This window comes from Patagioenas fasciata, chromosome 18 (genome assembly GCF_037038585.1).
Source record: "Patagioenas fasciata isolate bPatFas1 chromosome 18, bPatFas1.hap1, whole genome shotgun sequence".
Lineage (NCBI taxonomy): Eukaryota > Metazoa > Chordata > Aves > Columbiformes > Columbidae > Patagioenas > Patagioenas fasciata.
Window position 1 is genome coordinate 2,962,653 of NC_092537.1, and position 26,235 is coordinate 2,988,887.

Genomic DNA, 26,235 nt, shown 5'->3' on the forward strand with positions numbered 1-26,235 from the left:
ACTGCAGGGAAAACTTATGTAATTTTTTCTAAGTGTTTCGAAGTGGTTTTTAAATGGTGCTGTGCACAGCTATAATGACTCATTATGAAATATTGGTATTTGAGGATATTGACAAATTCCTATTTGAACAGAATCAGTGCTAAATTAAGACTCATTTTCGATAGAAGAGAGAAAAATTAAGGAGGAAATCTCCCCAAAAGGGCTCTGTATGTGCTGAGTGTGTGTTCTGCTTATATTCAGCAACATCTGAGGGAAATTCGTGTGTATCTGGTATGGAGCTCGTGCCTCAGTTTCCTCCTCTTAACCAGCACGGGGTCCGATGTCCCGTGTCGTTCCTCTCCCCTTACCCGTTGTTTCAGAATCCGAGCGCTGTTTTCCCACCCATCTCAGGGGATGAATTCCAGCCATATGTCACCTTCTGCGCCTTCTGTCCACCCCCGCGGGCAGACATCTGCTCCTCACCTCGGGCGGGTTTTCCTCGCTGCCCGTGCTCGGGTTATTTACTGCCCAGCCAGCTCCGTGCTCCTTCAGGACAGGTTTTCATTGCCCGTAGCTGCCTGCTCATGGCCCTGCTCGCCTAAATCCCATCACTAAAGGAACTGGAAGCGGCTTCACGAGTTACTTGAAAGCTGTTTGCATACTGTAACACTTTTGCATTTATCATCTAGTGAGAAAATAGTTGGCCCTTCTATTCCTAAATTAAAGCACAGGCTGCTTTTATTGCAACTGAAATGGCTTTTAAGCCAGAGCAGATGATTCTCGAGAAAAATAGAATTAAACTCCAAAGGAACAGGTTCATGAACTTTAATAACTCCTCATAATCCCCAACCCTGCGGCGCAGTCCCAGAACTGACTCTGTCGGGTTGTCCAGCTGCAGGAGACACACGGACAAAATGTCACTGCGGTGTTGAAAAGAGCCGTGTGGATCTTCTCCTTCTGTGCACCCCGTTTTTAGGAAGAGCGTGGATTGACACAAGGGCCGTGACTCCAAAGGCACCTTGGCTTAAGTCTTATTGCATCTCTTTAGTCCTTGAGCTGATGGAGCTTGTACCCGAGACACTGGACGTGGAGTTTAACGAGGTTCGTGTTATGGTCTCTGAGCTCTGACAGTTCACGGCTTTCAAAAGCTTTTTATTTATAAAGAATATACATTTTTATTTACCCATGCCAGAATGATTCGAATGCTGAATAACTGTATGATAAAAAATGAGCTTATATTTTTATTTTCTAGGGTTTTGCTGTGCAGTGCACACAGATGATTCTTTTTAAAATTTAATAATTAAACAGAGACAGGACTGCTGAAGAGAGTTGGGAAATGTATATAAATGATGAATCTAAAAATGTCAGTGATTTTCCTAAGTTATTATTGGGAGCTCTTCCCTTGGGGTGCTGGGGAAAATTTGCTAATGGCTGCTGAGTTCAACTGGCACAGCCGCTGTTTCTTCCTATAAATCACACAACTCCAGTAAAGCACCTGTGGGGTTAGGGGAAAAAGAACCACTTGTGCTTGGTAGGAGAGAGCAAACGCCTTTATTGAGGTGTTTTGGCCCAGAAATAGGGAGGTGGAAAAACAAAGAGGGGAAACAGAGACATCCGGAGTGGTGAGAACCCCATTTATCCAATGGGTCCCAGTAAAGCAGTTGGGTAGCTTTGCATAAACAAGGACAGTTTAGTTGGCTTCTTGGGCGTGCTTTTCTTATTTTGTTTGGTTTCTGTTAATTTTCACTGTCCATTATTGAATGATACTCTTCAGAGGTCCAAACAGTTCACAGATTTTTCTTCAGCCTTTGGAAAAGATTGGAACATGTGTTAGATGGTATCATTGTCTCAAAATATGGTCTCATTTTTATACTTGGTTGGGCTTTTATAACAACCTAATGAAACTTGATACAGAATTTAAAACAACTGCAGATTACTTGCACTGAAAAACAAAATCCTGATGCTTCGTGAAGTACCATTTTCCCAGTCGTGACTCCTTTCATCATTTGATTTCAGCTATTTTCTTGCAAATAACTGTAGCTTGACCCATGTAAGTAATGAAACTTAATCCGTGAAGTACCAGTGGTCATAGACTGAGCTCATAAACCAAAAGCAAAAGCATATAATAAATTCTGGTAATGAGAATTTAATAGATATAAGAGTCAGAGATTGATTTACTCTTTGTTCTTTTTGTCCCCATGAGGAGGTACCTGCTGAACTAAGGTATGAAAGAAATGTCTCTGTGTTGGGGAAACCATTGTAATCTGTAACAAAACCACCTCCAGGGCTGTTCCTATGGCAACAGGAGCATCAGACCAGCGAAGAATGGACCAGAAAGGAGATAAAAGCTGCTGTAAAAATAGTGACAAAAAGCGTATGCATAGCTCTGGCTACTTTAGTTCCTTTAAAAGAGGAAAAAAAGCCCCAAACTTGGAGTTTTTTAAACCTCATTATTATGGTAGCTAGTTAGGTTACACCCTCTTGGCACTGGAGGACTAGTAGAATAATGGCGAATTATTAAATTCAAGGACATTAATGAAGAAGAGTTTATAAAAAACAATCTAAAATCTAAGCTTACTAGAAGCAATGCAATTTTTAAAGGGATTTTTATGTAACTCTCAAAGCATCTTCTGAACCCTAGGGTCTTAATTTTTTTTTAATAAAAGTTATAATGAGATGGGAAATGATTTATCTTTGGTCTGTAAATAGCCTGTTCTCCTGTCCAACTAGTTGCTGTATTATCATTGCATTTTCTCTTTGGTGTCTAATTGCAAGCGTATGAATTTGCAATCACATACTGGCCCTCCATGTGGTCCATATTCTTCTTTGGCTTTGTGATGCTGGAGAATGCATAGGACCATGTAAAAAAGAATCAAAATGCTTTTCCCCAGTATTTCAAATGTTTAACTCTGGCCATTCCAGCAGGAAAGGAGCTGTTCCTGTTGCTTGGCCCCAACACTGATGAAAAAGTGTGGAATTGGTGCAATATACTTAGGAACTTGGTGTTAATGCTCTAATACTTCTTGAAAATGAAATCTCCTGATCTCTGTGTTTAGCCAAACTTACTTTTATCATGGTTCACTCATTACTTCACATTTTCAAAGTTTCTAGTTTAAAAATGGGATGCATATTTAACTGTTTAACTCATGTTGCTCAAATTAACAATATTTAGAAAAGAAGAAACCTATTGAAAATATTCCAGATCTGGTTTTTGTGCGTTAGACCTTCCTTCCGCGTGGTTCTACGGATGCTTTGCAATGTGTTGCTGTTCGGAAGCCTGACCTCGGGGGCTTTGAAAGCAGACAAAAGAGCAGCCCAAGTAAATTAATCTGCATAAATAACACAGCAACACAGTGTTGCCATATTACTGAAAGAATTTACTGAGCCATTTCTTTATAGAACTAAAAATTCTGATACAGATTGTCCAAAAAGTAGGCTAAAAAGCAGCCTGACTGCACTGATGAGTTTGGAGGGAGTAGGGAGCAGTTAGGTATAAGAATATCCATAAAGTTTACGTTTTATAGGCTATACATATATACATATAGTGTTGATGAAGAGGATTCTTAGTTTGATTGTCATAGGTTTTTTTCTAGAAGAGTTTTCCAGAATTTTTCTTTTCCCCACTCGCCATCTGGGATTATCCCAAATCATTTTCTTCCCGAGAAGGTTCTTTGCCATTAATTAAAGATAATTTGAGCCCAACAGTCCTGGTGCTCAACAGGAGGAAGACCTGGCTACCTCTTCTTATAAACAGCTTTATAAAATGCTTCCTTAGTCGAAACCCACTTTGATTTTTCAAGGTCTATATTAGTACCTACAGATTGACCTACTTACAAGTAAATGTATTGTTAAATCTGAAACCTAAAATCCCATTTGTCAACACACATTAACAGTGTTCCTTTTTTAACGTCTTACAAAGCTTTTCGCTTCACTTAATTAAAACAAGTAAGAATTTTAATAACCAGAGACTTGAATTTATGATTGTTCTCCAAGTTTATTCTGTTTGTCGTGTTGATCTTGCTCTACCAAATGAAATTGTGTTCTCGAGATTTAAGTCAGTGCTCCGGTTTAATATTGGCAACCAGGACCAGAGTTGAACGGGCTCTGCATCCCCTGCCGAGGTGCCCACAGCTCCCAGATGGCTCGGGGTGCAAGAGGAAGGAAAATGCTTTGGAGAAGGAGAAACAAAAGAGATAGAAGGAAAAAAGATAGAAGGACAGTGGCAAAAGAACAGAAATGAAAGCAGGCCTGGAACTTGTAGGAGAAATGTATAATCCCTCCGTTTTGTTCAACATCTGTCACTTGGATCTTCGTGTGCCAGGAGCGTGATTGGGCCATTCATGGGAAGAAAAAGAGCTGCGCAATCCACAGACTTTGTTCGATATTCCCGCGGAAAGGGGATTTGCGATAAATAATAGGAAAGACTTCAGTCACGCGCAAAGGGCTTTATATTCAACATGCTTAATGTAGAAACGTGCCACACAGAGGTGACATTAAGAGAAATGGGAATACACATCCTTTTTTAATTTGCTGGAAGCACATTATTAGAATGAGAGGGGTAGAAAATGTTCTGTTTTACCATTCCAGGCTGATCGTTTGCTCTTCTGTGAGAAAGTACAGCTGGTTACTGATCTAACAAGCTCAAATCAAAGTCTTCCCTAGTGCTTTGTATTTGGCAACAATAAATGCCCTGGGATCAAATGAGGAGACAACTTCTGCACCAGAACGTATACCCAGAGTACTCCGGACACCCTATGGAGGAGATATGTTGTGTGTCTAAGTCACTTCAGTGCCGTAACAGTCCAGAAACAGGTACTATAACGCAGGTTGATTTCGAAGTAGTTCTGAAATGAATGAGGAAACAAGTGCCATTTAGATTTTTTTCACATTAGCTGTCACTACACTGTATTTTACTCTTCTAATCTATCTGCTCCTGTCCAGTCCATCCGCTCAGGTTCATTACCGCTTGGTTTGCCAATACTGTTGGGACACGCTCCAAGAATTTGGGTTATTAGTCAGTGCAGTGAAAGACCAATGCATCCTGATCAATACAGCCTTCCAGAAATGAAACATTTCCTCAGGTTGTGGTTCAAAATGATCACATAAAGTTCCTCCTTAATAAGCAGAAGATTTCCTTTGTCTTCTGAAAATGCCGCACGTGAAGGTGTCTTTAACGTGCGATTTTCTTATTGTTAATTAAGGCCTTTTGGCAAAATTTGCCCTGCTCTAAAGGGAATGTGAAATTCCTCAGCCGTGCGTACGCATCTGACATATACACGTAGATATTGTGAATTTTACATGCTCCTTTGTGTTCACCAGTGGAGTCAACAGGAGCTGCAAGGAGGCGAAAATGAGGTTAATAAATCATGAACACCTGAGCTGGGACTGCGTGGTGCTGCTTCGAATAGTAAGATAGATGGTGTTTGCACGGGTTTTTTTCCTAATGCAATTGCACGCCTATTGCTGCGTAAATATTATCACCTTACATCATTATTTATGGTAGCTATATGTTTAAAAAGCATTACACTTACACTAATATCTGAATGGAAAAAACCCATCAGTACTGCAAGTAATATGGCTCAGCCCATCGATTTTAAGAAATCACTTATTTTTCGAGGGAGATCTCTCTATATAAATGAGAGCTCTGAATTGATCGCACTAACATTAGAGCTCTGTAAAATGTACTGGATGCTACACATTGCTTTGGAAATCTGGATGGTAAAGACAAACTCAGGAAAAGGTCTCAGAACCAGTGGGTTTCTCGGCATTGCTAAGATTAGTACAAAATTTGCATCTAAGTCAGTGGGAGTCTTTGCGGTGCTTAATGAACTGTGCTTGATTTACAAGCTCGGTATTTAAACTGCTTCCTTAACACAAAAATAAAGAGCATGTAAGACTACAACTACAATAAAGACTAAGTGTGCCTATAGGTACTATGTATTTTGCCTAAAATATACGGTGTTACACAGCCACCCCGTTTTTCCAAATGAGCTTTGCAGTACTTACATACATTTTCTTCTTGTGATTAAAAAGAGGTGGGGGTGTAGATAAGGCCAATGGCAAGAAACTGTTGTTCCAAAAACTTGCTAGAATAACAGTCATATAAAAAGAGGAGACTGGGAGAAGAAGTGTTTTATCTGGGTTTGGTCAATAGGTCTGACCTTGTGCAACATGGTCCCAGCATAACCAGGCTTAAAAGTCTGTTAATGCTCTTCTAACTTAAAAACTAACAACTTAAAAGTGAAGTCTGTCGATAAAGGGAGAAAACTAATAGGTAGTAATCAAAAAACAAAGAAAAAAATTGAATTAAGGCCTTGCTAATGATATTCCATAATTAGATCTCCTTAATGGACGGGTAGGATAATCCATTTTATTGCAACTATAGTTTGTGGTGCAGTACTATGCCTTATTGTGTTATGGATCTATAATGGAAGAAGCAACATTACTGTTGTAGTAAATACTTTTTTTTCCTCAAAATGCTTTATTTTCTTAGTTTAGCAGAGGTTTATATGTCACCTGGGAAGCTTTTCTCTGTCCTTTCTCCTGATACCGACCTTTTGAAAGGCTATTGCACCAGCCTTCGTGGTTATGCAGCCAGTTTTTCGGCCATACGCATTTTCAAGTATATGCTGCTATTTAATGATTTATCCTTGACTGACGTGCCTTATGTTGAGATGTTCTTTATCTACAGCCTAATTAAACTAAATCATATACCGTCTGCGTCTAGTTCAATTAAAATGAATTGGACAGATTGACCTCCTTAATACTCTTCAAAGCGTGTTATTAGTCTGTACAGTTCCTTCAGGATGAATTGGCATCTCTTGAGGCAATACTTACTGTCTGCTTGAAAAAAGGTAGGAAAAATGTCTATCTGCATAACTAAGATGAAATTAAAATGGATATTTTTCCACTTATAACAGAAATTTGAAACCCTTCTTAAATTTTCACCCTAGATGAGAGATTTCTGGGCTTGAGTAGATAGCGAAAGATAAACTCAGTGAAGCGTATGGACTGCTGATGGGTTTTTTGGTCATGTCCTGCCTCTACTGACACTGTCAGTCATATGTAATAATTATTTTCTGCTCTATAATGAAGTGAACAGGGTTTTTTGAGTTACTTCTGTTCTTAAAGGCTTTTCACTTGACTGGCCTTGTATAGTGATATTTTCCTTAAGTTCACTTCGGTGTTTGCTAGCTTTGATTAATTAATTACGCTTTTAACATAATAATTTATCCTTTTCTCACTCCCTTGACCCCTAACACTCCTCTCAATTGAATGCTGGATCAAGAACTCATCTTTAACACAAAGCCCCTATTTTTCCCTTCTCTGCCTGTGCAGATGGTGTTTCATTTCTTGCTGGAAATCGGCTCTGCACAAGATGCTGCCAAAGCATCTTCGCGAACCAGCTGGCAGAAGCTTTGGGGCGATCACCCACCTTTGCTTTACATGATCAAATCATTTTAGTGACCTTCCCAGTTCCTTCGCGACTCGGTGAACACAGCAGCGTGCTATGGGTCTCGTCACCAAGAGAGCATTTTTGAGGTGACGCTAATTACGTTGTTCACGCAGGAGGGCAAGTTAAAGAAATGGAAGAGCCAAATATACAGCCAGTTTTTATGCTCCAGATGAATCTGTTGGAATAACCGTCCAGCAGATTTAAAGCACTGTCTGTCTTAAGCAAGAGCCTGGTTGAAGCTAAAGCGGCTTGTGAACTGTGCGGCTTTTCCGTGCCGGGTTTTCCTTTGGGATGTTTCTCTGCCCTGACCTTGCACAAACCTCCTGAATATCCTCTGTGATCACACCCTGTGACTGTACAACACTATTCCACGGTTTTCTTTTAAAATACCATTAAATGCGTTTTAAAGAGATACGATTATTGTGCAGAAAATAGAAATATGTATTTCTTTGCAGTGCGGAGCAACAGCAGACAAGCAGTGATTCTTCCTGTTTGGGTGATTCAGTGAACGTTGATGGACTGTCTCTTAAGCACTTTGAATTGAAGTTGGGGGTTTAGCTACGAAATTCGTCATGCTGCAATAAAGAGGGAAATTTAATTTCATTGTCAATGCGTAAGATGAAAATTTACTAAAGCTAGATGTTACTGGAAGTAAATTAAGTTTGAATTCATTAAGAACCTAGGAACGATCATCAAGTCTGTAATGGAACAGTAGCAAATGCAAGAACAGGCTTTCAATATTAGCACAGGTTTTGTTGAGCTTCTTGCATGTTCTTTACCTGCTCATTTTCCAGCTTTTAGGCTGATTTTGGCAGGAAGCCACACGTGGCTTGTCAGGACACTCGGTCCATCCTGCGGCTCAGCCTTTGGGACTTAACCCGTGTCGCACCAATTAATTCATCCGACGGCTTCTCTGTCCTGACGGCTTCCCTATCGGTTAGAAATTCAGGCGCTGAGTTTGTGCTGAGGAATTCCTGGAGCTTTCCTCTTAACACAGGTATTTTACCAGTGGTTAATTAGACACAATAAATGAGCCCTGCCTGGATCGTACAGTGAACGGGACAGAATCCCCATTCTCATGACCTCAGATTTGTTCAGCCCCCCCGTGTTGCGGACTCTGTCGCTCTCGCTGCCTCCGCAAAGCTCTGTAATAATAAATGGTATTTGCTTCTCATCCTCAGGAAATTTTTTAGAGGAGAAGGAATTGGAGATTGGGAGAATAAGTTTTCTAATCAAGAAGAACCCGCATCCCTTTTGGGTTATTATAGTCTGATATTTCAGGCATTTATTTTAAGGCCATGTGAGAAGATTGTGTCTTTGAAAGATATTGAATATTTAAAACAAGTGTTCTAAGATGTTCCGAATTCTCCGGGGACAGATTAATAACTTCAAGCTGAAATATTTCAAAATCAGAAAGTTATATTCCAGTGAGGTTTTTTTGCCTTCTTAAAATAGCCCAGCTGTGAAACTGAAAGTATGTGGTACTAAGTGTTCTTTGTTCAGAGTTTAAAAATAATTCAAAGCCCCAGAGGTCTGGAAGCAGATGTCTGTGCTTCAGGATTCATAGGGCCCAACAATGGGAATAGCTCATTGTCAGCACACTGCTTTCGTATTCATGTGGCACCCATTTATCCACAGCAAAGCTTCTTCTTGCGCTGGTTAAAGCGTAGTTTTAGGCAGAGGCGGTTTCATGGTGTTTTTTTAATTTGTTCTATGTGCTTGGGCTAATCACTGACATTGTTTAAGAAAATGAAGTCCTGCGATGTTACCTGTTTTAGGAGGTACTAGAGTGTTTCTGTGCTGATAGTGGGTGTTGGGTCTGAAACCTGTGAATAGGCAGGCTGAAAAGTAGAAATGTTCGGGTTGATGAGAAGGTGAAGGAGGCAGACATAAGTGGTGTATGGATCGGTAGTGAAAGGAGGAATGATAGGCTAAATGATTGGATAAAGGCACTCAGAGACCATTTTAAATCTATACTTGATTCGCCTCTGCCACCACCCCTAGGTGACGAGCACGGGTGGATGCGATACGGCGCAAACACCGGCCAGAAGATGGAGAGCGGTAACATAACCATGTCAAGTATAAAGTGAAAAAGCAAGCGCACAGCTGCTGGACTCTGAGTCAACCTCTCTCGGTCATGCGAACTGCTTGAGTGTGACTTTCGGAGCATTTGAGAATGGCTCTTGCAGTGATTTGTTGGGTGAGACTTCGGTTATAGAAAATCAGTATAATGCTAAAAGTAATGACGAGAGGGGATCTGACTAGCGGTGTCTGGAATTAGTCTGGGAAGCGAGAGGTCTCGGTTGCACAGACAAGCGTCGTATTTGGTCAAATCTGTTGTGATTCTTCCTGTTCTCTTAGTTGTAGGTATTTAGTCATTTGCAGGGCTGCTGGTTGCATAATGTGAAATCTCTGGACAATAGTTCGGTGCCTTCCAAATGAAAATGGTTTGTTGCTGATTTTAAAAAAAAGGAGAAGCTGTGGAACCTTTATTTTGCCTCTTTTTTTTTAATTTGGGGTTCTAGAGCAGCAATTACTTGAAAAATCTTAAACAAACAAGGTTTGCTGTGACCTTTAAAGTGCCCAGATGACCGGGTAGGAAAAGCGCCCGCTGTGTCTGGCAGTAGCTAATAAGTTAAATGAATTGTGCAGAACTGAGCTGTTGTTTCCTGCAGGACGGTATATTTTGGAGTATCAGCTGGTTGACAGGCTCGAAATGTACTCGATTTCAAAAGATCTTTCTGATAGAAATATTATTATGTCTCTAAATGCTTTAATACAACTTTACAAATAGAACATACAATAGAGGGATGAGAATGTGCCTGCGTCTCTATGTGGAAAATGCTCTAATTGTTTCAGGTGCTGCTGTATTATGAATAAAAACGCTGTATAAATGCAGCATAGAACCGTGTTTACAGTTTGTGTACTTAAACTTTTTTTAAGCTTTTCTTTTAGCACCGCGTGGCTGTTGGTGAGGGGCCTCATTTGTTGTGCCTGATGTGAAATATGTAGAAAAAAGTACAAATAATAAAGCGAGCCCTTGCTCTGTCATGCTTAAAGTAGCCGTGGGAGTCGAATGGAATGAGACTTGATAAATTAATGATGCTAAGTGCTGAAGGAAAATGGAAAAGTGATGAATGTAAGTAGAGAGGTGCCAGTCTTTAATAGTGTGATTGACGAGCCAGGCTCACAGGTAATGGCAGAAACTGTGGGCAAGGCTTGAAAGACCTGAATGAATTTGAAGTGATTGGGTGAATTTGGGGCTAACAGTAGCAGTGGTTAATAGGCACATTTGTTTTAGTCACTTTTCAAAACATGTTTAGGGAAGATAATATGATTTTGTAAATATATAACACATTATTATTCCTTTTTTTTTAATCTCGTAACCGGGTGTTGTGTTTTAGCGCAAGTCTGATTTCCTGGGCTGTTTGTGCAATGTGCTGTGTGTGTCTGATGGTTGAACTGGGGTTTGTCCTTCTGGGGGTTACATCCGCAGAATTGGTTTCTCTGGAGTTCATCTGAAGGGTGGTGGATGCAGAGACAGCGACTGGGCTGGGAAAAACACGTCAAAAAACATGTCAAATTACAAAAGCACCTGCAAAGGCCGAGTCTGCTCTAGCAAACAAGTCCTATGTCATTATCCATCGCAAACGGCTGTTGTAGGCATTGTATCTGGCCATACATCTCATCAAAGGGCAGTGTGAAGACTTCTAACTAAAATCCAAGTGGAATTAGCACTTCAGGCGTGATCTTGGCTGAACATGAGTGTCCAGGATATGGGGAGAAGGTTGAGATGTTGATTATATCTGAAAATACCTATTTTATTTTTGTACCAGGAACTGGTTTTTATTCGCACAACTCCTCCGTGAATTTGGTGGACGCGCTGTAGATCCAAGGACGATTGTAGGAGCCACACGAGGCTTAGTCCTGCATCTTCGTACCTCTGTCCCTTCCTCTAAGCAAAATTTACAGATTTACCTCAAGCCTGTCTTACCAAGTGATATTTACTGTTAGTCTTGGCTCAGAGGGACTACAGGACGTTTTACACCATAATTATAGGTATGTTGTGCAAGACACACAATCCAAACACAGGGCATTGAATAATACACTGCTCCATGCAGTGCATCCTCATCTTTTTGAACATGTAAAGGATTTAGTGTAAATCTGATATTCAGCTATTAATTTACTTGTGCCAAAAATCGGATGCCTGGTGAAGAGCAATGCATGAGACATGTTTTTTCCTGCGTCTGAAATTCCCAATGTAAACTGTCACAGAAGCATTTATGTTATTATTAAGTAACTTCATGCTAATTGCACTCCAATGCCACCTAATACCTTGGATCATGTACACTGTAAAAGTGTTATCTGAAACCATTTGTTTTCTTCCTAAATGCATTCATCTGGAGAGCATCTATTGTCTCCTTGGTTTTGTTTCATTTAACGGTGAGGAGAGATTTTCTGTGCTGAAGTGAGGTTTGGTAAGGACTCTCAGAGACAATGTAATTTCTGGCTGCCAATTTATAAATATTTGCTTTGCATTTAAGTTTTTCCATGTTTTGCACTTAGAGTAGTCTATTACGGAAGGATTTTTCTCCACAGATTTTATATTTTGCTTTATCTTCAACTGATTTCCTCCAGCCACTTCTTCATAGGCTGTGAATGTCTAAATTGATGCCCAAATGGCCGCTGTAGAAGGAGGACAGCGCTGATTTTCCTGTGGTTCTACCGGCCCATCACTTGACCGGTGCCAGCAAAACTGGTTTTCAGAAATTGTTCTTTTTCCTTGTTTTGCTCCTCATGTCAGTCTTCCACATGTTTAGCGTATCAGGTTTTTCTTTTAGCAGGATTAATATTGTGCAATTCCATTTGTACCTGGGATTAATTTTAATAATTGTTTTTGCTGTGGCCTTACAAAGGCTTAGCCAGCAGCGCTAGGGAAAGCCTGTATTAATCTCTATACTGGGATTAGAGAGGAAGAGCAGATTCTTTTCTTCTTCGTTTTGAACATCTACAATGCATGCAGATGAGGAAAAATGCACTTATTCTGCTTTCATACACAAGTAATGTTCATACTCGCCTGCTCTGTAGTCGCTGACTAAACATCGCACTGTAGTGCCTTTTATTTCCTCCATGGCTGTATCAGTCTGTAGGGTCGTGTCTAAGTGGTCTTTCTTTATAAATTCTTTACAAATTACAGAAAAGCAAGCGTACTGTTGGCCTCGGCGTTTACACGAGCTCTTGAGCTGTGACATACGGAACTGGATAAATTGATGGCAAATATAAAGTTCTTGCCCTGTGGCTGCAAAGCTTCATTGCAACCCTGATTTTACTCCTGTGCTTTTCCACAGCGGTTGAGCTTGATTCTGCCATCTTTTCTGCAGCGATTGGTCAAGTCCTGGGTTGCAGTATTTGGTGTGTTAAGTGGGTTTGGTGTTTGTGGTTTGGGGTCTGTGATGAGAGGGACACGCAGAAGTCAGCATTTCAATTAAATACCTTGTGAGCTCGGTAGAGAATAAAGCTCTTCCAAGGGACAGCTGCAAATCTTTCGCTGTAGAGATACCTGAAGGTAATGGTGTGAATACCCTCCTTGATGATTAAAGCCCTCTTAGAAGTATTTAGTATTAAAAGTAAGGACAAAGTATTTAGAGGAGAAACCTTTTAAAATGGCACATGCCTGTCATCTCAAACCAAAAGTAGGTGGTTGTAACAGCTCCCCGTGCAGTCTGATTTTCTGGATCTCTTAGATCCCTTTCTCCAGGAAGACGGAGTCCTCTCTTCTTTCAGGAAGATCAACGTGCACTTTTTAGAAACTCTGCTGTTGAAACATCAATGCAATAACATTAAAAAGTGAAAAAAGTATGTGTCTGAACTTAAAACTTCTCTCTGGCTTTCCATTCGCCCTCCCGCAGTGCTCAGCTCCCACAAACAAATCTGCACGGAAGTCAGTGGGGTTTGGAGTTCGATTTTGAACCATAAGTTGATGTATATGGATATTGCATCTTCCTGTTCGGTAGCGATACATCCAGACACATAAATGCCTGTGCTTGGACGGGGGCCAACGCGTGCAGATGCTGCCGGGGGAGGTGGGAAGGAGCCAAGGTGTGATGGAAATAAGCGGGGAAGGGTTTAGTGAGAACATGTAAGGTGTGTGTTTATAAATCGGTGGGTTCTTCAGTAGCGTTCACTCTTTTAGAGGAGAACGGGGAGTTCTGCGCTGCGAGGAGGAGTGGGAAATGTAAACCAGTTATTATTCAGGGCCTTGCATGGTGAAGAAGCTCAGAGGCGAGAGCAGTATCTTCACAATACGTTCATCAGCTACGTTCATAGCGCTGCTGCTGATTTACTCAGATCTTTTTGGCAAATCATCTTTATGTGCTCAAATCTATCACTTAACAGTTATGAAGACCTTCATTCAAACCACATTCGAACTAACCGAGGGCAGGTCTGGCTTTGCAAGTTGAATCTTGATTGTGTTTCACTTTTGCCATTGCCAGCAGTCAAGAAGTTTGGGGTCACAGAGATGCTTTCATAAGACTTAACATGCTAAATAATATCTCAGTTTACAGCTGTGATGTCTTCTGGAAGAGCATTTTTAGTCATTCCATTTTTCCCCTGCCTTAATTCTGATTCCTTCTTGGATAAGTGTGCATCACTTTCCTGTGTAAACAGTGTTTAAGGTCCAACAGATGTTGAGCTGCTTGACCTGCTACCTCTGTGCTCAGGGTCATTGCCTTTATGGAGATACCGGGGCATTTCGGGTGAGGTGTTTTCAGCCTTTATCTCATGTTGTCTCCTGTTTAAGTGAATGACAAAAGGACAATTTGAGCTCCAGATGAGGATAATGGGGGGGAAGTCATTAACAAATATATTAATGTAAGATAATTGTCATGCAACCTGATGTCGCACAGTGCAATGACAGTGACAACATTATCTATTGGCATCGAGTCCTTTATTACGCTGATGGTGCACTACACCTAACCATGTTTCGGCTCCATTGGAAAGCATGAAGACTACCTTGTAATGTGTAATATTAAACAATTCAGCATATTGTACCTATCCTATCAAAAAGTAGCACTATGCTTTTATTCAGCAGGAATTTGTTTAAATTACTTCTTCCATCTGATGAACGTTAAACTATAGGTTGTAAAACGTATTCAAGACGTAAACGATACTTTGCGTTAAAAAGTATGTTCAACAAATAAATTGCCAAATAATAAAACTAATAAATTATTTTGTTAAGCAAGGCTTATACAGCTGTCTCTGTGTCTTTTTGAATCCAGATCCCTGGATTCAATCTTTATTACAATGATTTATATACTGTCACTATATGTTGAGTTGTATCTGAAGCAAAATCGTGCCCCATTTCTTCCTAGTAATGAATCAGTTTCTGACAGGATCTTTTGTTTATGCACTTTCTGTAATTACACTGCAGTTTCTTCATTAAAAAAGAATGAAGAAAAAATAGCTGGTAAACACCAAGTCCCTTCCAGATTTAACTGTCTTTATAGTAATTAAGAAATTACAAATCCCTGTGAGTACAGTCATGCAGCTCTTTCTCCATTTGCCAACTCAATCAGTACTATTCTACACAAGAAGAACATGAACAAAACGCAGCAATCAAAGTCGGTTCATTCGATGACCACCTGTTTCTTTTAATTAAAAATAATAATTGAATGTGAATTCCAGGAAAAGACTGAAAAATCTGCCTTTGCATCATTTTTGAACCGTGGTCAAGTTGTCTTCTGTAGAAGTATAGAGAAGGAAATAGTTGATTGGTGATTGTCGCTGTTCATTAAATATGATTTTTTTCTGTTTGTGTACCTCTTCACTGTGGTGACCAACAACAGAACCCAAGGGAACGGCAGAAGATGTGCTGGGGAGGGTCAGTGGGACATGAGGAAAAGCTTCTTCACCCAGAGGTGCTGGACACTGGAATAGGATCCCCAGGGAGGTGTCACAGCCCCAACCTGGCAGTGTTCAAGAAGAGACTGGACAACATCCTCAGACACACGGGGTGACCTGTGGGGTGTCCTGTGCGGGGACAGGACTTGGACTCCATGATCTTGTTGAGTCCCTTCAAACTCAGGACATTCTATGATTCTATGACCTTTGGTGTCTCTGAAATCCATCATGAGAGCAGCCTGCCTCTTCTGTTCTCCATTGCATCCTTCTTGTACAGTCTTAAAGACTAACTTACATTGGGTTTATTACCTGTATTCTTGCTTTGTCTTGGTTTTCTTATCCCACCACTACCTTTTTTTTTTTCCATTTAATACAGTTGAATGCAGCTCTGTTCATGCTCCGAACACCCTGAACACCTCTCCGTGTGTTACGGTGTACAAGCAGTTTCCCATTCCGCAGTGAAATTGAAGCTTTTCTCCGAGTTACTCCTTAGAGTCACTCCAGACAGTGAAACTCCACATTGTGCCCGCAGGGAGGATTCCTGGAAAGACTCGGTGTGCACTTTCTTACTATTCCAAGTAACAACAGAGGGTTGTGTCATTCCTCTCCTTCTCTTTTGCTGAAGGGCGCTTTTAGTAGCTACATGTCAACCTGTGGAAGATTTTTGGGGGTGTTTGGCAGGTAGATTTAGAGCTCTGGGTAGGAATAACCACTGTAAAACCCGGCTGATCCAGAGCTGAGCCTGCCTTGAGCCAGGCCTTGAGCTCAATGGGCTCCAGAGGTCCCTGCCAGGCTCAGCCTGGCTGTGATCCCCTCCTATTTTTGACTCTTCAGCCAATAGAAGTTGTATCTTTTCTATACTGCAGCTCTGGAAGGGAAATATCAAATAACCTTTAAGCATTTGTACGTTTTGTAATAAAAAGTGATGTATTCTTTATATTGCTGACTTCAGAATGTTGCTTAACCACTCGCAAGAGTCTCAGATTCTCTTTGCTCCCCCTCTCCCATGTGCACAGCCACGTTCGGTCAGGGGAGAGCAAAGCTGGTGACCATCTAAACAAGGACTTTTTGCCGTTTCTTGCTTCTGGGATCACAGAAGCTGTGTTTTAAGCCCTGGAAGTTATTTCAGTAGCAGCGTCTGGCTCCTCGAGGTTAATGCTGCTTTCTCAAATGAAGATACTGTGGAAATCACCAATTGATATTTATGTTAATAGGAAAACAAGTAGCAATGTGGTGCTGCTTCATGTCTAAAATCTCCGCTGATGCAACCTCATAAGTCTTTTTTATGTATTTTATACTTTAAAGCAATGCGATGATGTAGTGCCTGCAAAATTGTAGTCGGTTGGTTCAGTGTTGCTGCCAAGGGGAATAAAATTCTAATCAAAAGGGAGCTTTTAGCAAGAATTCAGAAATATAATGCTCATAAGCTGTCTCGCGATGTGTTAAGCACAGTTGGACGTGTGCTGCTGGTTAACCGTGCGCTTTCAATTACCGCACACCCCCGGCTTCGAGACAGAGAACTTACGGAATGATTTCTCGCAGGAGGGTGCTTCCCCTTGCCGTTCAATATGGGAAATGGATTCATTTGTGCTGAACAAAACAAAGAAGGCAGGAAGGGTGGCGATGGAATGGTGGCGATGCTGCTGCAGGGGGGCAAAGTGGGGCTGGGTGGCCGCGCACAGATTGCAGGATGTGGTGTTCGGGTGAGATGCTCCATGTTGTTCTGCTTCCCTCTGCTGGGGTGCAGCAGGATCCCTGCCCGGCCCCTCCAGATCCCAGCCCCTTTGGGCAGAGCCAGAGCTGCAAACTCATTTATTTACTTTTTAAAGGTTTCTGCTGCGTTTTCGGTTTGCTTCCCATAGGTCCGTGTAGTGCACAACGCGGATCTGCGGGTCAGGGCGATGCAGAACGTCAGCACATAACTTGGAGACTGAGGAATGATTTGATCTATGTTTTCAGAGCCGGAGATGCCCGATCGTGATTTGTCTTTATAGGGATTCCGCACCCACGTGTGTCGTCACAGGCTCTGGGACCCCAGTCCATTGGAATTGCAGAGCACTGGCCACATTTCTGCCAATTTAAAGGTTTTTCAAAGACAAATATTTAACTGTCTGAGATATCGATTGCCCAGAGTTTCCTTTCTCATTTAATTATACTACATTGCATTCAGCTGTACTTATAAAAGGGGGGAATTGTCTTAATAATAGCAGAGAATTCACTTTTTAGCATGAAAATAACATGAATTTTAATAGAGTATGTTATTCACCACTGTGCTTTCCCATTGCTTTCCCACTGCCACTCTCCCCCTTCGCAATTTTGATGGATTTTGGAAACAGCAGTGGGTTTTCCCTTCAGAGTTTCACAATTAATCTATGCCAAGTTTAGTGCAAAGTTCAGTTCTCTTGCAAATAGCAGCCATTATTTGGCAGTTCATCTGTCATATCCTGGCTTGGCTCCCTGTGTTTACTATGAAATGCGGCTGCCAGCTCAGCTTCAGGAATTATTGAAGGTTTACATTGATTAAAAGGGGATATTTGAAGGAAATTTGCAGGGCCTTACCTCTCCCGCAGTACTTTACCCCTAGCTGAAAAATATTAAAGACGGTGTTCTTTCCTCGATAATGCATTTATATCACTTAATGCATATTTAATATTGGGAAGTAATAAACTGTATTAGCAACTAATAAGTCTTAATTTCTGTTAATAATATAAGTCATTAGTACTGGCAGTGTAGAAATTATTACTAATATAGTTACTTATAATTAAAGTGTGAGCTACAGATTGAAGGGTAATTCCAAGTGCATAAGAAGCACAAGTTAATATGGGGAATAAGATATGTGATGGGTGTATAGAGATCTCTTGGCTTTCTCTGTGTGTTCTCAGCCTTGCTTGGAAAATAATAATTTGTGTATTTCAATTTACCAAAAGTGATAAAATGCGGAGGACTGACATAGAAAATAAGGGTTAAATGCTGATGAAGAGCGCACTCTCTTATTTGTTAGCTTTTAAATATTTGTGAAGTTCTTCTATTTACTTCTATGAAGGGATTTTAAAAGAGAGATTTCCTACATGCAAAGTTTCCATTTCAGGAGCAGTTTTCGCACTTTTTTCTTTTGTGCCTGCAATAAGTGATTTCATGTGTGCATATAGAATAATAACTAATAATCATATTCAGTTGTTCCTTTTAAACATCACGCAGTAGGCATTTTCACTCAATGATAGCAAACTAATATTTATCGTAGCGAGCAAATGATGATTCAAACTGTATCCATTGAGTTACGCAGGGCCAACCTCAGGGTCTGATCCAACAGGATTTCTTCATTCAGGTGACCTGCTTGACTTGGTTACCATGTCTATCCCATTGATTGGAATGGGATTATTCGGTAGTGTTTGGTATGGAATTTCAGTATAATATACAGGTTCAATGTACTTAGTAGACGTTCATTATAATAATTTCCCATAGTTCTTTCTCACCTGTATCATTACTTCATACTCATAAATACCACTTATGTCAGACGTCAAACACAACTTTAAAAATCTGATTTTTCGGTGTCCTTCTTAGAAGCCGTTTTGTCCTTCTCAGCAACAGATTTGCTTACCAAAGGAGTGTTTAAGTGTCTATAAAGGCAACAAGTTCCCTTACATCTTCTAAAAAAAAACTAATTAAGGAAGAATTAACTTTGAAAATGTCATTTAAATTGTTTGGAAGGCATATAGTCCGAGTGGATCTGTCAGATAAGGCCGTAGTAACGCAATGTTCCCATGACCCATTGGCTGTATCTTTAATAAATAACGAAACAGATGTTCTCTGGAGCACCGAATGTCATTCCTCTTAGGGTAACTGTGTTTACAAAATAAATACGGCTGTTAGCAGTTTGCATTTCATATCTTGGGCTGTATAGCAAAGAGAACTGTTGAAATAGTCTCAATCTGAATGAAAAATAGGAATGAAGGCCAACATACCTGCACCAATGTAGGTACCGCTCTAAGGGTTGTGAATTAGCTACGTGCTAGAATAGCTTAAGTGGCAGAAAAGGGACGTTTTTGGTATTTAAAGTAATATTTTAAAGGTGTGTCGATCTAATTTGTTATGACTTGAGGATCTCTTTTTGTGTTTTTCCATCAGGATCCCAGAAGCAAACACAAATTCAAGATCCACACCTATGGCAGCCCGACCTTTTGTGACCATTGCGGGTCGCTGCTCTACGGGCTTCTGCACCAAGGCATGAAATGTGACAGTAAGTGAAGTTTGTCTGTGTTCCCAAAAGGGGACTCTAGAAAGTGGAGTGGAAACACTTGGTAACAGCTTCTTTTCTCTTTTCTGTGGAAAATACCATTTCAAATGTCAGCTATTTATAGTACTGCTATATTTCAAGTAGATACTTCAGTGCTGTACTACTATACTAATGGTGTGTTGAGTTTGATGTGGCTTAAGAGCATTTGCCATGGCAGTTTGAGGAAGGCTGGTTTTGCAGTAGTCTGGTGAATGCACTGTCAAAGACTGGAATTTCAGTTCCTTTGGTAGCCAATGTCCAATATTTCTCTTGCATTTCATTTGTCTTGGAAGTCTCCTGCTAGAAAACCTAACAATGAATTTACACTTAACTCCGTTTGTTGCTGATGCTGGCACGAGTGCTCTGTTTTCTTAGTCACATTCCCAGCAAGGTTTTATTCCATATTCACTATTTTTTTCCTTGCACTTCACTAATAATATCTTCAGTTTTCTGACATAGACTATTTTGTTCTCTGTTCCGTTCAGTCCACAAAAAGATAGAAACCAGCCGTGTCGTTCAGTTGAAAAAGACACAGCTGTAATCCGAAATCTCTCCAGCATTAAGCATTGTGATATTAACTTCCACTCTGCTCGGTGTTTGCAGTGTAATCGTATTATTGGCTTCTCACAGCTGCCTGAACCGTTTCTGTGTTCACAGCCTGCGATATGAACGTTCATAAGCAATGCGTGATAAACGTCCCGAGCCTCTGCGGCATGGATCACACAGAGAAACGGGGAAGGATTTACCTGAAAGCTGAAGTCACTGGTGACAAACTGGAAGTAACAGGTAAACAACTCAATCTGGAATTTTGGCAGGTTTTATGAATGTGGGTTTATGTACCTTGGTCACATCTTTCTATATTAAAGCCACCGAGAGAGTATTATTTCCCTTCAGAAGTGTGAGGATTTCATTCAATGTGTCCTTGAATCAAGAAATGCCATGAACTGGTGCTCATGAAAACAAATAGGGAAATGAAAGCTGTAGTAATAGCTTTAAAACTCAGGAATATTAATTGGAAAGGCACCATAATGCCAGTTTTCCGTGTAGGATCGCTCACTGTTGAGGAAGTCAGCCATCGCCTGCAGAACACAAGGAACACTCTCAACTTTCATCAGCTGAGGACTTGTTTCCTGCATTTTGAAGTATTTAATAAACACAGACAGCTTGGATTTAATCCCAAATACTCGCAGTGAGTTATAAAATAAAGACATAATGACTTTCTGTAAGGTTAAGGTTATGGAGATAGGGATGGAGAGGAAGGAAAGGGAGGGTTTCTCCTAGGATTTCTGAGTCAGCTCTGGCCGTGCACACACACACACACACATACACACACATACACACACACACATAAACACACACACACACACACACACACACACAAACACACACAGACCCCAGGGCCATCCCCAGTCTGAAGCTGCAGAAAAGAACCTGAAAAATACATTTTGCAAATGGAAGGACTGTTTTGTCCCCCTCGATAGACGTGTAGTAGATCGTTTAACTCCAACAGAACTTCCTTGTGCTGTGTTGGAGTTCATCGCTCAGGATCTGCATAAAAATTTGTATTTACAGCATGTTGCATTTGTTCTGTACATTCTTTCTATTTTAGCATTCCAAGCTGGCGGAAACGTTCTTCACATAAAAGTGACGGTGGCCCGGAAATTAAGATATTTTCTGTTTTAAATAAAAAACACTGTACAGACCAAGCCCAGACCGGGTGACATTTGAGAGACCTTTTGTGCATGTTGAACTGAAAAGGGAATAACCAATTATCGGATAGCTCATTATTGCTATGCAAAAATATTGAACTCCTTTTCTCCCATTGCTTCTAAAATATTGACTGACAAAGCCTTTGTTAGAATATACGGTTCGCAGAGCTACCCAGTGCGATACCACCGCCTTCAGATGCAGGAAAGGGGATGAATTAAATGTCCAGGAGGTTTAGAAACAGCGGGAAAAATATTAAATGATTGGCTGTTTGGTTTGAGCCTTTACCTGCATCTTTTTCAAGGGAATTACTGTGTAGGTGTTGAACTCCTTCAGCTGAATTCCTTAATATCTCTGCTCTGCATCCTGTTTTAGTCGTTAATGACTTCCTGCTGATTCTTTCATAGCCAACCTTGATTGCATGCGACACGTTTTGTGCTGGTGAATGCAAACGTGCCGCTCTGGTTGGCACCTTGCGAACGTTCTGTACCTTGGATGGGCGCCTGGACCATCCTGTCCCAGCCTCGGTGACAGCTGCCAGATCCACTCGTCTGGGGGTGCTCTTGAGCACGGTGCAGTTTGTCTTTACTTCTGCGTAATTGCTTTGAGGGTTTTGTGGTGCCATTTATTTCCGAAAAAGGCCACAGTACCCACTTGCTAAGTGTTTTCCCAGTAAAATAGTGTGAGTAGTACTGGTTTTTTCCCCAGGGATTTCTAGGCTAGGAGGCGAAGCCGGGTTGTGCCAGGTGGGGTTGGCCGGTGGTTCGTTATCTAAAATCTCTGAGTACTTTGGCAGGTTGAGTTGAACTAATGGTGGGAATGATTCAGTCCTATATGTAAACACGCTTAATTCCCCTTTACCATGTCAAATCTTCAATCTGGGTGCTTAAAGGTGGACGTGCAGTGGTTTCTGTGTGAATGATGGAGACTCTGCAACACCTTTTCACAAATAAATGGGGATTTTGTGTTACGCACTTTGCCCAAACCTTGCTGCCCTCCCAGTGCTAGTCACTGTGCCACCCTCAGGGCTCGTTCGTGTTGCAGTTCTTTGATATTAATGGTGTATTTTATAGCTTCTAACTTGAGAATTGCATTGGATGTTGATAATTTATTGCAGAAAATCAGTGTGGTAGCTTTCTTTGTATAGGAATTCTCTTCAGTTGCTTTTTCTGAAGTCACTGAATTCATGATGCTTTCATAGATTGAACTGACTTGGAGATTCTGCTTTTCTGCATAGGAAAGCAGTTTTTGCTATTCTTAATCCATGCTTTTTGCACTGAATTTTCTTCCTCCTGATGTACCTTCAAAGTTTTGCCACTCTCACATTTGCTTGTTGACCCATCTTGTAATTTGGGGCTCTTCTGACTGAGATTGTAGGTGGTTGAATCACAGTTCTGATTTATTTTTTTGTTCAGTTTTGGTTTTGCATTATTTTTATAGTGAATAAACAATCACCTTTGTGAGAAAATAACCCCATCTGGTGCACTGACATATGAAAAGCTGCCTCATTATTGGGATCCGAAACTGTGACCTACCGGTCACTGAGAGTTGGATTTGACAGCAGCTGACAATAAAGAGTTGCCCTCCCAACACAGACACCAATTTAGAGGCGGGTTGTTACCCACTCGCTGTCAGCTAATGCACCCCACCGTTACGTAAATGTCATTAAAATACATATACACACACAGCCTAGAGTTTTCAGGGATTTTAAGTGTATTTTCATGAGCTGAAAGAATACGGGAAATCTGGTTCTGTTCCTCAGTGATGCTGCTGTGATTTAGAAGAGAAGAGCTGGCAGTGATCTCTGCAGAGGGTCAGAGCCTGGAATGGGCTCTCCAGCAATATGTAATATATAATATATAGTATATAGTATATAATATAACCACCCTGGGGGTTCTGCACTCACATTATTGATGAATGTGTGAATGCCGAACCCCCCATGGCACCACGAATTAACATCCACTGGCTGCGGGCAGTTGGGTTGGGGGCCTCTGACCAAACAAACTCGAGAGACAAACAGGAGAATTTTGCCACGTTTCTAGGTGCTCATAAAACTTGTTTCCTTAAAGAACCACCCACACACACTCTAAATAACTTTATTTATGGTTGTCTAGGTCAGAATTAGTGTCTGCCTTTGTTAGCATGAATTTCATCATGTTCTGCATCTGTTTTTAAAGGGGAACATATATGAATATTACAGCTATTTGGCCACTTTTTAGTACCAAATACCTATAAAACCATCCCAAATAATTACTTGCATGTGGGAGGCATTTTTAGTATCTCAAAGAATGTGAACTGCGTGTTTCATCTCACTGATATCTTCAGTCTTCTTGGCATTCCCAGGATCTGCAGGGTTGCTGTGTTCTTAACAGAAGGATCTGTGCCTTTAATAAATGCCAACCCCGGTAGCAACTGAATGCTCCCCATTTCGTTAGTTAAGTTTACTTTACCATGAAGAAATAGGCAGTGCATAGTATTTAAAAGTAGCATTAGATTTTCATAAATGGCCATCTGCATGCATATAAAAATTAATTTAAATGCTATACATTTATGTAAGAACATAAGCGGGTAAGAATTAGAAATTTAGTGATCTAGATGCTTTTTCAGATGATTTGATACATCTGTGTTAAGACTTATGTTTTATTAAGTAGCCGTCCTACCCAGTAGTACATGTTTTGTATGATGATAATTTTTATAAAGGTAATGTTATTATACAAGTAAAATACAGTTACTTCTATGAGTTTTCCAGTTAAAATTGAAACCGGAGAACCTATTGCAGGCACAAGTATTCTGAAGGGGCATTAGAGATGATGGTACATTTTTGGTTAGTAGGAGAGTATAACTTAATAAATACAGAGGAATGAAGTATCATGCAACAGTGGTTCGTTGTTGTTCTAGGAAGGGAATTGATCATCTGTTCCTTGTGTGTTAATCACCTGTGAATTGCAGGCACTCCAAGAGCTGACATTTGTTACGTGTCCATTGGTCAGGATTCAGGACCTGGGGTGTAATGAGGAGGAATTGGCCTTGGGAGGGATGTTAAAAGAAATTCTAATTGGGTAAGGAAGTAGTTACGGAATAGAGAAAAGTCTCGTATCGGAAAGCCCTTTTGGTGACTGAAAACTGTATAGAAAGGTCCTTGGCTGGGAACACAAGATCCTCTGTCACTCCCCTAAGTCATCTGTCAACTGGGCACATCGCTGGAATCCACTCCAAAATCGCCTTCAGGAAGACATGAGAATTATGAAATAATTCACTGATGCTTTATTAGGGGAAGACAGAAACTTTACGATGCGTTGGAGCCAACAAAGGTCTCCCTTTTGTTTCATTTTGCGGGATAGTTTGCTAGACGGGACTATTTGAGACTCGCAGCCTCTTCTAAAAGCAGTGATTTGCCTGCAATTGAGAGATTTCTGCTCATCTAAGTTGCCTGTAGGGAGGAAAAGATTGGCAAGAAATGGTTGCTGTGATTAGTAAACTGTTTTATTATCAACATTGGGAATTCAGGAAAAAGGTAGCTGTGACTCACTTGAAAAGGAACTGAGTAACAGCTTTGTTATAGGGACAGAAACATTTATTTACTCATTCCCATGACTAAATGTATTTGCTGGTATCGCAAGAAGTTGTAAATCCATAAGTGCATATGGCTTGCAGCTTTTGACCTATGGATCTCATGGAAAAAGATTCGGTTTTGTCATCCGCTCCCTGAATTCCTCAAAATTCCGCCTGAATTTCTTCTCTTTACATAAAATGTCGGTTGTTCTCTGCCAGCCCACTCTGTCTTATTTAGATATTTATTTAAAGTGTGAATACCTAAGAACCAGCTCTCTATTTGCTTTATGTCTTTATACTATTCCTGGAAAAGTGGGCGTCCCAGATTTAGACCCGGCTTCTGGATAGATAGTGCTGGGTTATAAGTAGCCTATAATAGATCAACCATAGGACAGACTTCAAATATTCCACATTTTCTGCTGACTGAACGTTTATGATCTTCATTAACAATGAGGAGGGAAATGACAAATTAACTATTTCTGATTTTTTAGAAGGAAAACCTGGGCAAGCGTGGATTTGTTAGAAACGTCAATATGTTCTTCTCTTCACTCTCTTTTCACTTACATCCATTCTCAGCCTCTTTTAATAGTCTAATTGGACAAAATGATAGGAAATGTGACTTGTACCATCTACTGTGCTCAGTACAAAGGTCATTATCATGCCTAATAGTTATGACAGCAAACTGGCAATTTCTGTCCGAGTTGCGCTCCAAGCGCTGCTGAACTGTATCTCACTTCAACCATTTATAAATCAGAATAACATCTCTATCATAGTACTGAATTAACTAATAATTATAAAGCAGTATGAGAGTAAGTTGGTTGGTTTTCCTGGAGTGATTTTTCGTTTAGCTTTTTCTGTTTCAGCCACACACAGGAAAGGGCCTTTGGTGGGGAGGGGAAATCTGTCCTTCTTGTCAATCCTCTTACAGAAACCTGACCTACCCTGTTAAAAATAGGGTGCCCTTCAAGAGGTGGACCACTTAGATGCTAATTCTTTATAAGCACTATTTAGCACTAGAATCATCATGCTGCTTCCTCAAGAAGCACTAAGTCAGTTGAGAAGAGCTGTCTAAGGGTACTAATTATGCAGACAAAAGTACAATTGGGCTAGATATCTTAGAGCAAGGAGTGAGATAATGACTTGTTTGGCAACCTGTATTTAGTGTATGTTGCATCTTTCCTTCCCAATTCATCTTTGAGCTTCTCTTTTTCTTGTATTTAGAGGACTTTCTGTTTCCCGTGTTTGCTGATATAGAAAGAGGTGACCTTACACACGCTGTGTGTCCAGCTCTGCCGGTGCTTTCCAGGCTGGCATCAGTGGTGGCTTCCCCAGAGCACAGATGGGACAACTCTCAGAATGCTGCCGG

General features: G+C 40.7%; 1 protein-coding gene across 2 annotated transcripts in view; it reads left to right on the forward strand.

Moving 5' to 3' along the window:
* Positions 1-26,235, forward strand: part of PRKCA (protein kinase C alpha) — a 117,695-nt gene that overhangs the window by 57,001 nt on the left and 34,459 nt on the right. For both annotated transcript variants that reach the window (XM_071816411.1, XM_065852241.2), the window contains exons 4-5: positions 19,463-19,574; positions 20,268-20,396. In XM_071816411.1, the coding sequence (XP_071672512.1) occupies positions 19,463-19,574; positions 20,268-20,396 (241 nt within the window). The remainder of the gene's footprint in view (positions 1-19,462; positions 19,575-20,267; positions 20,397-26,235) is intronic.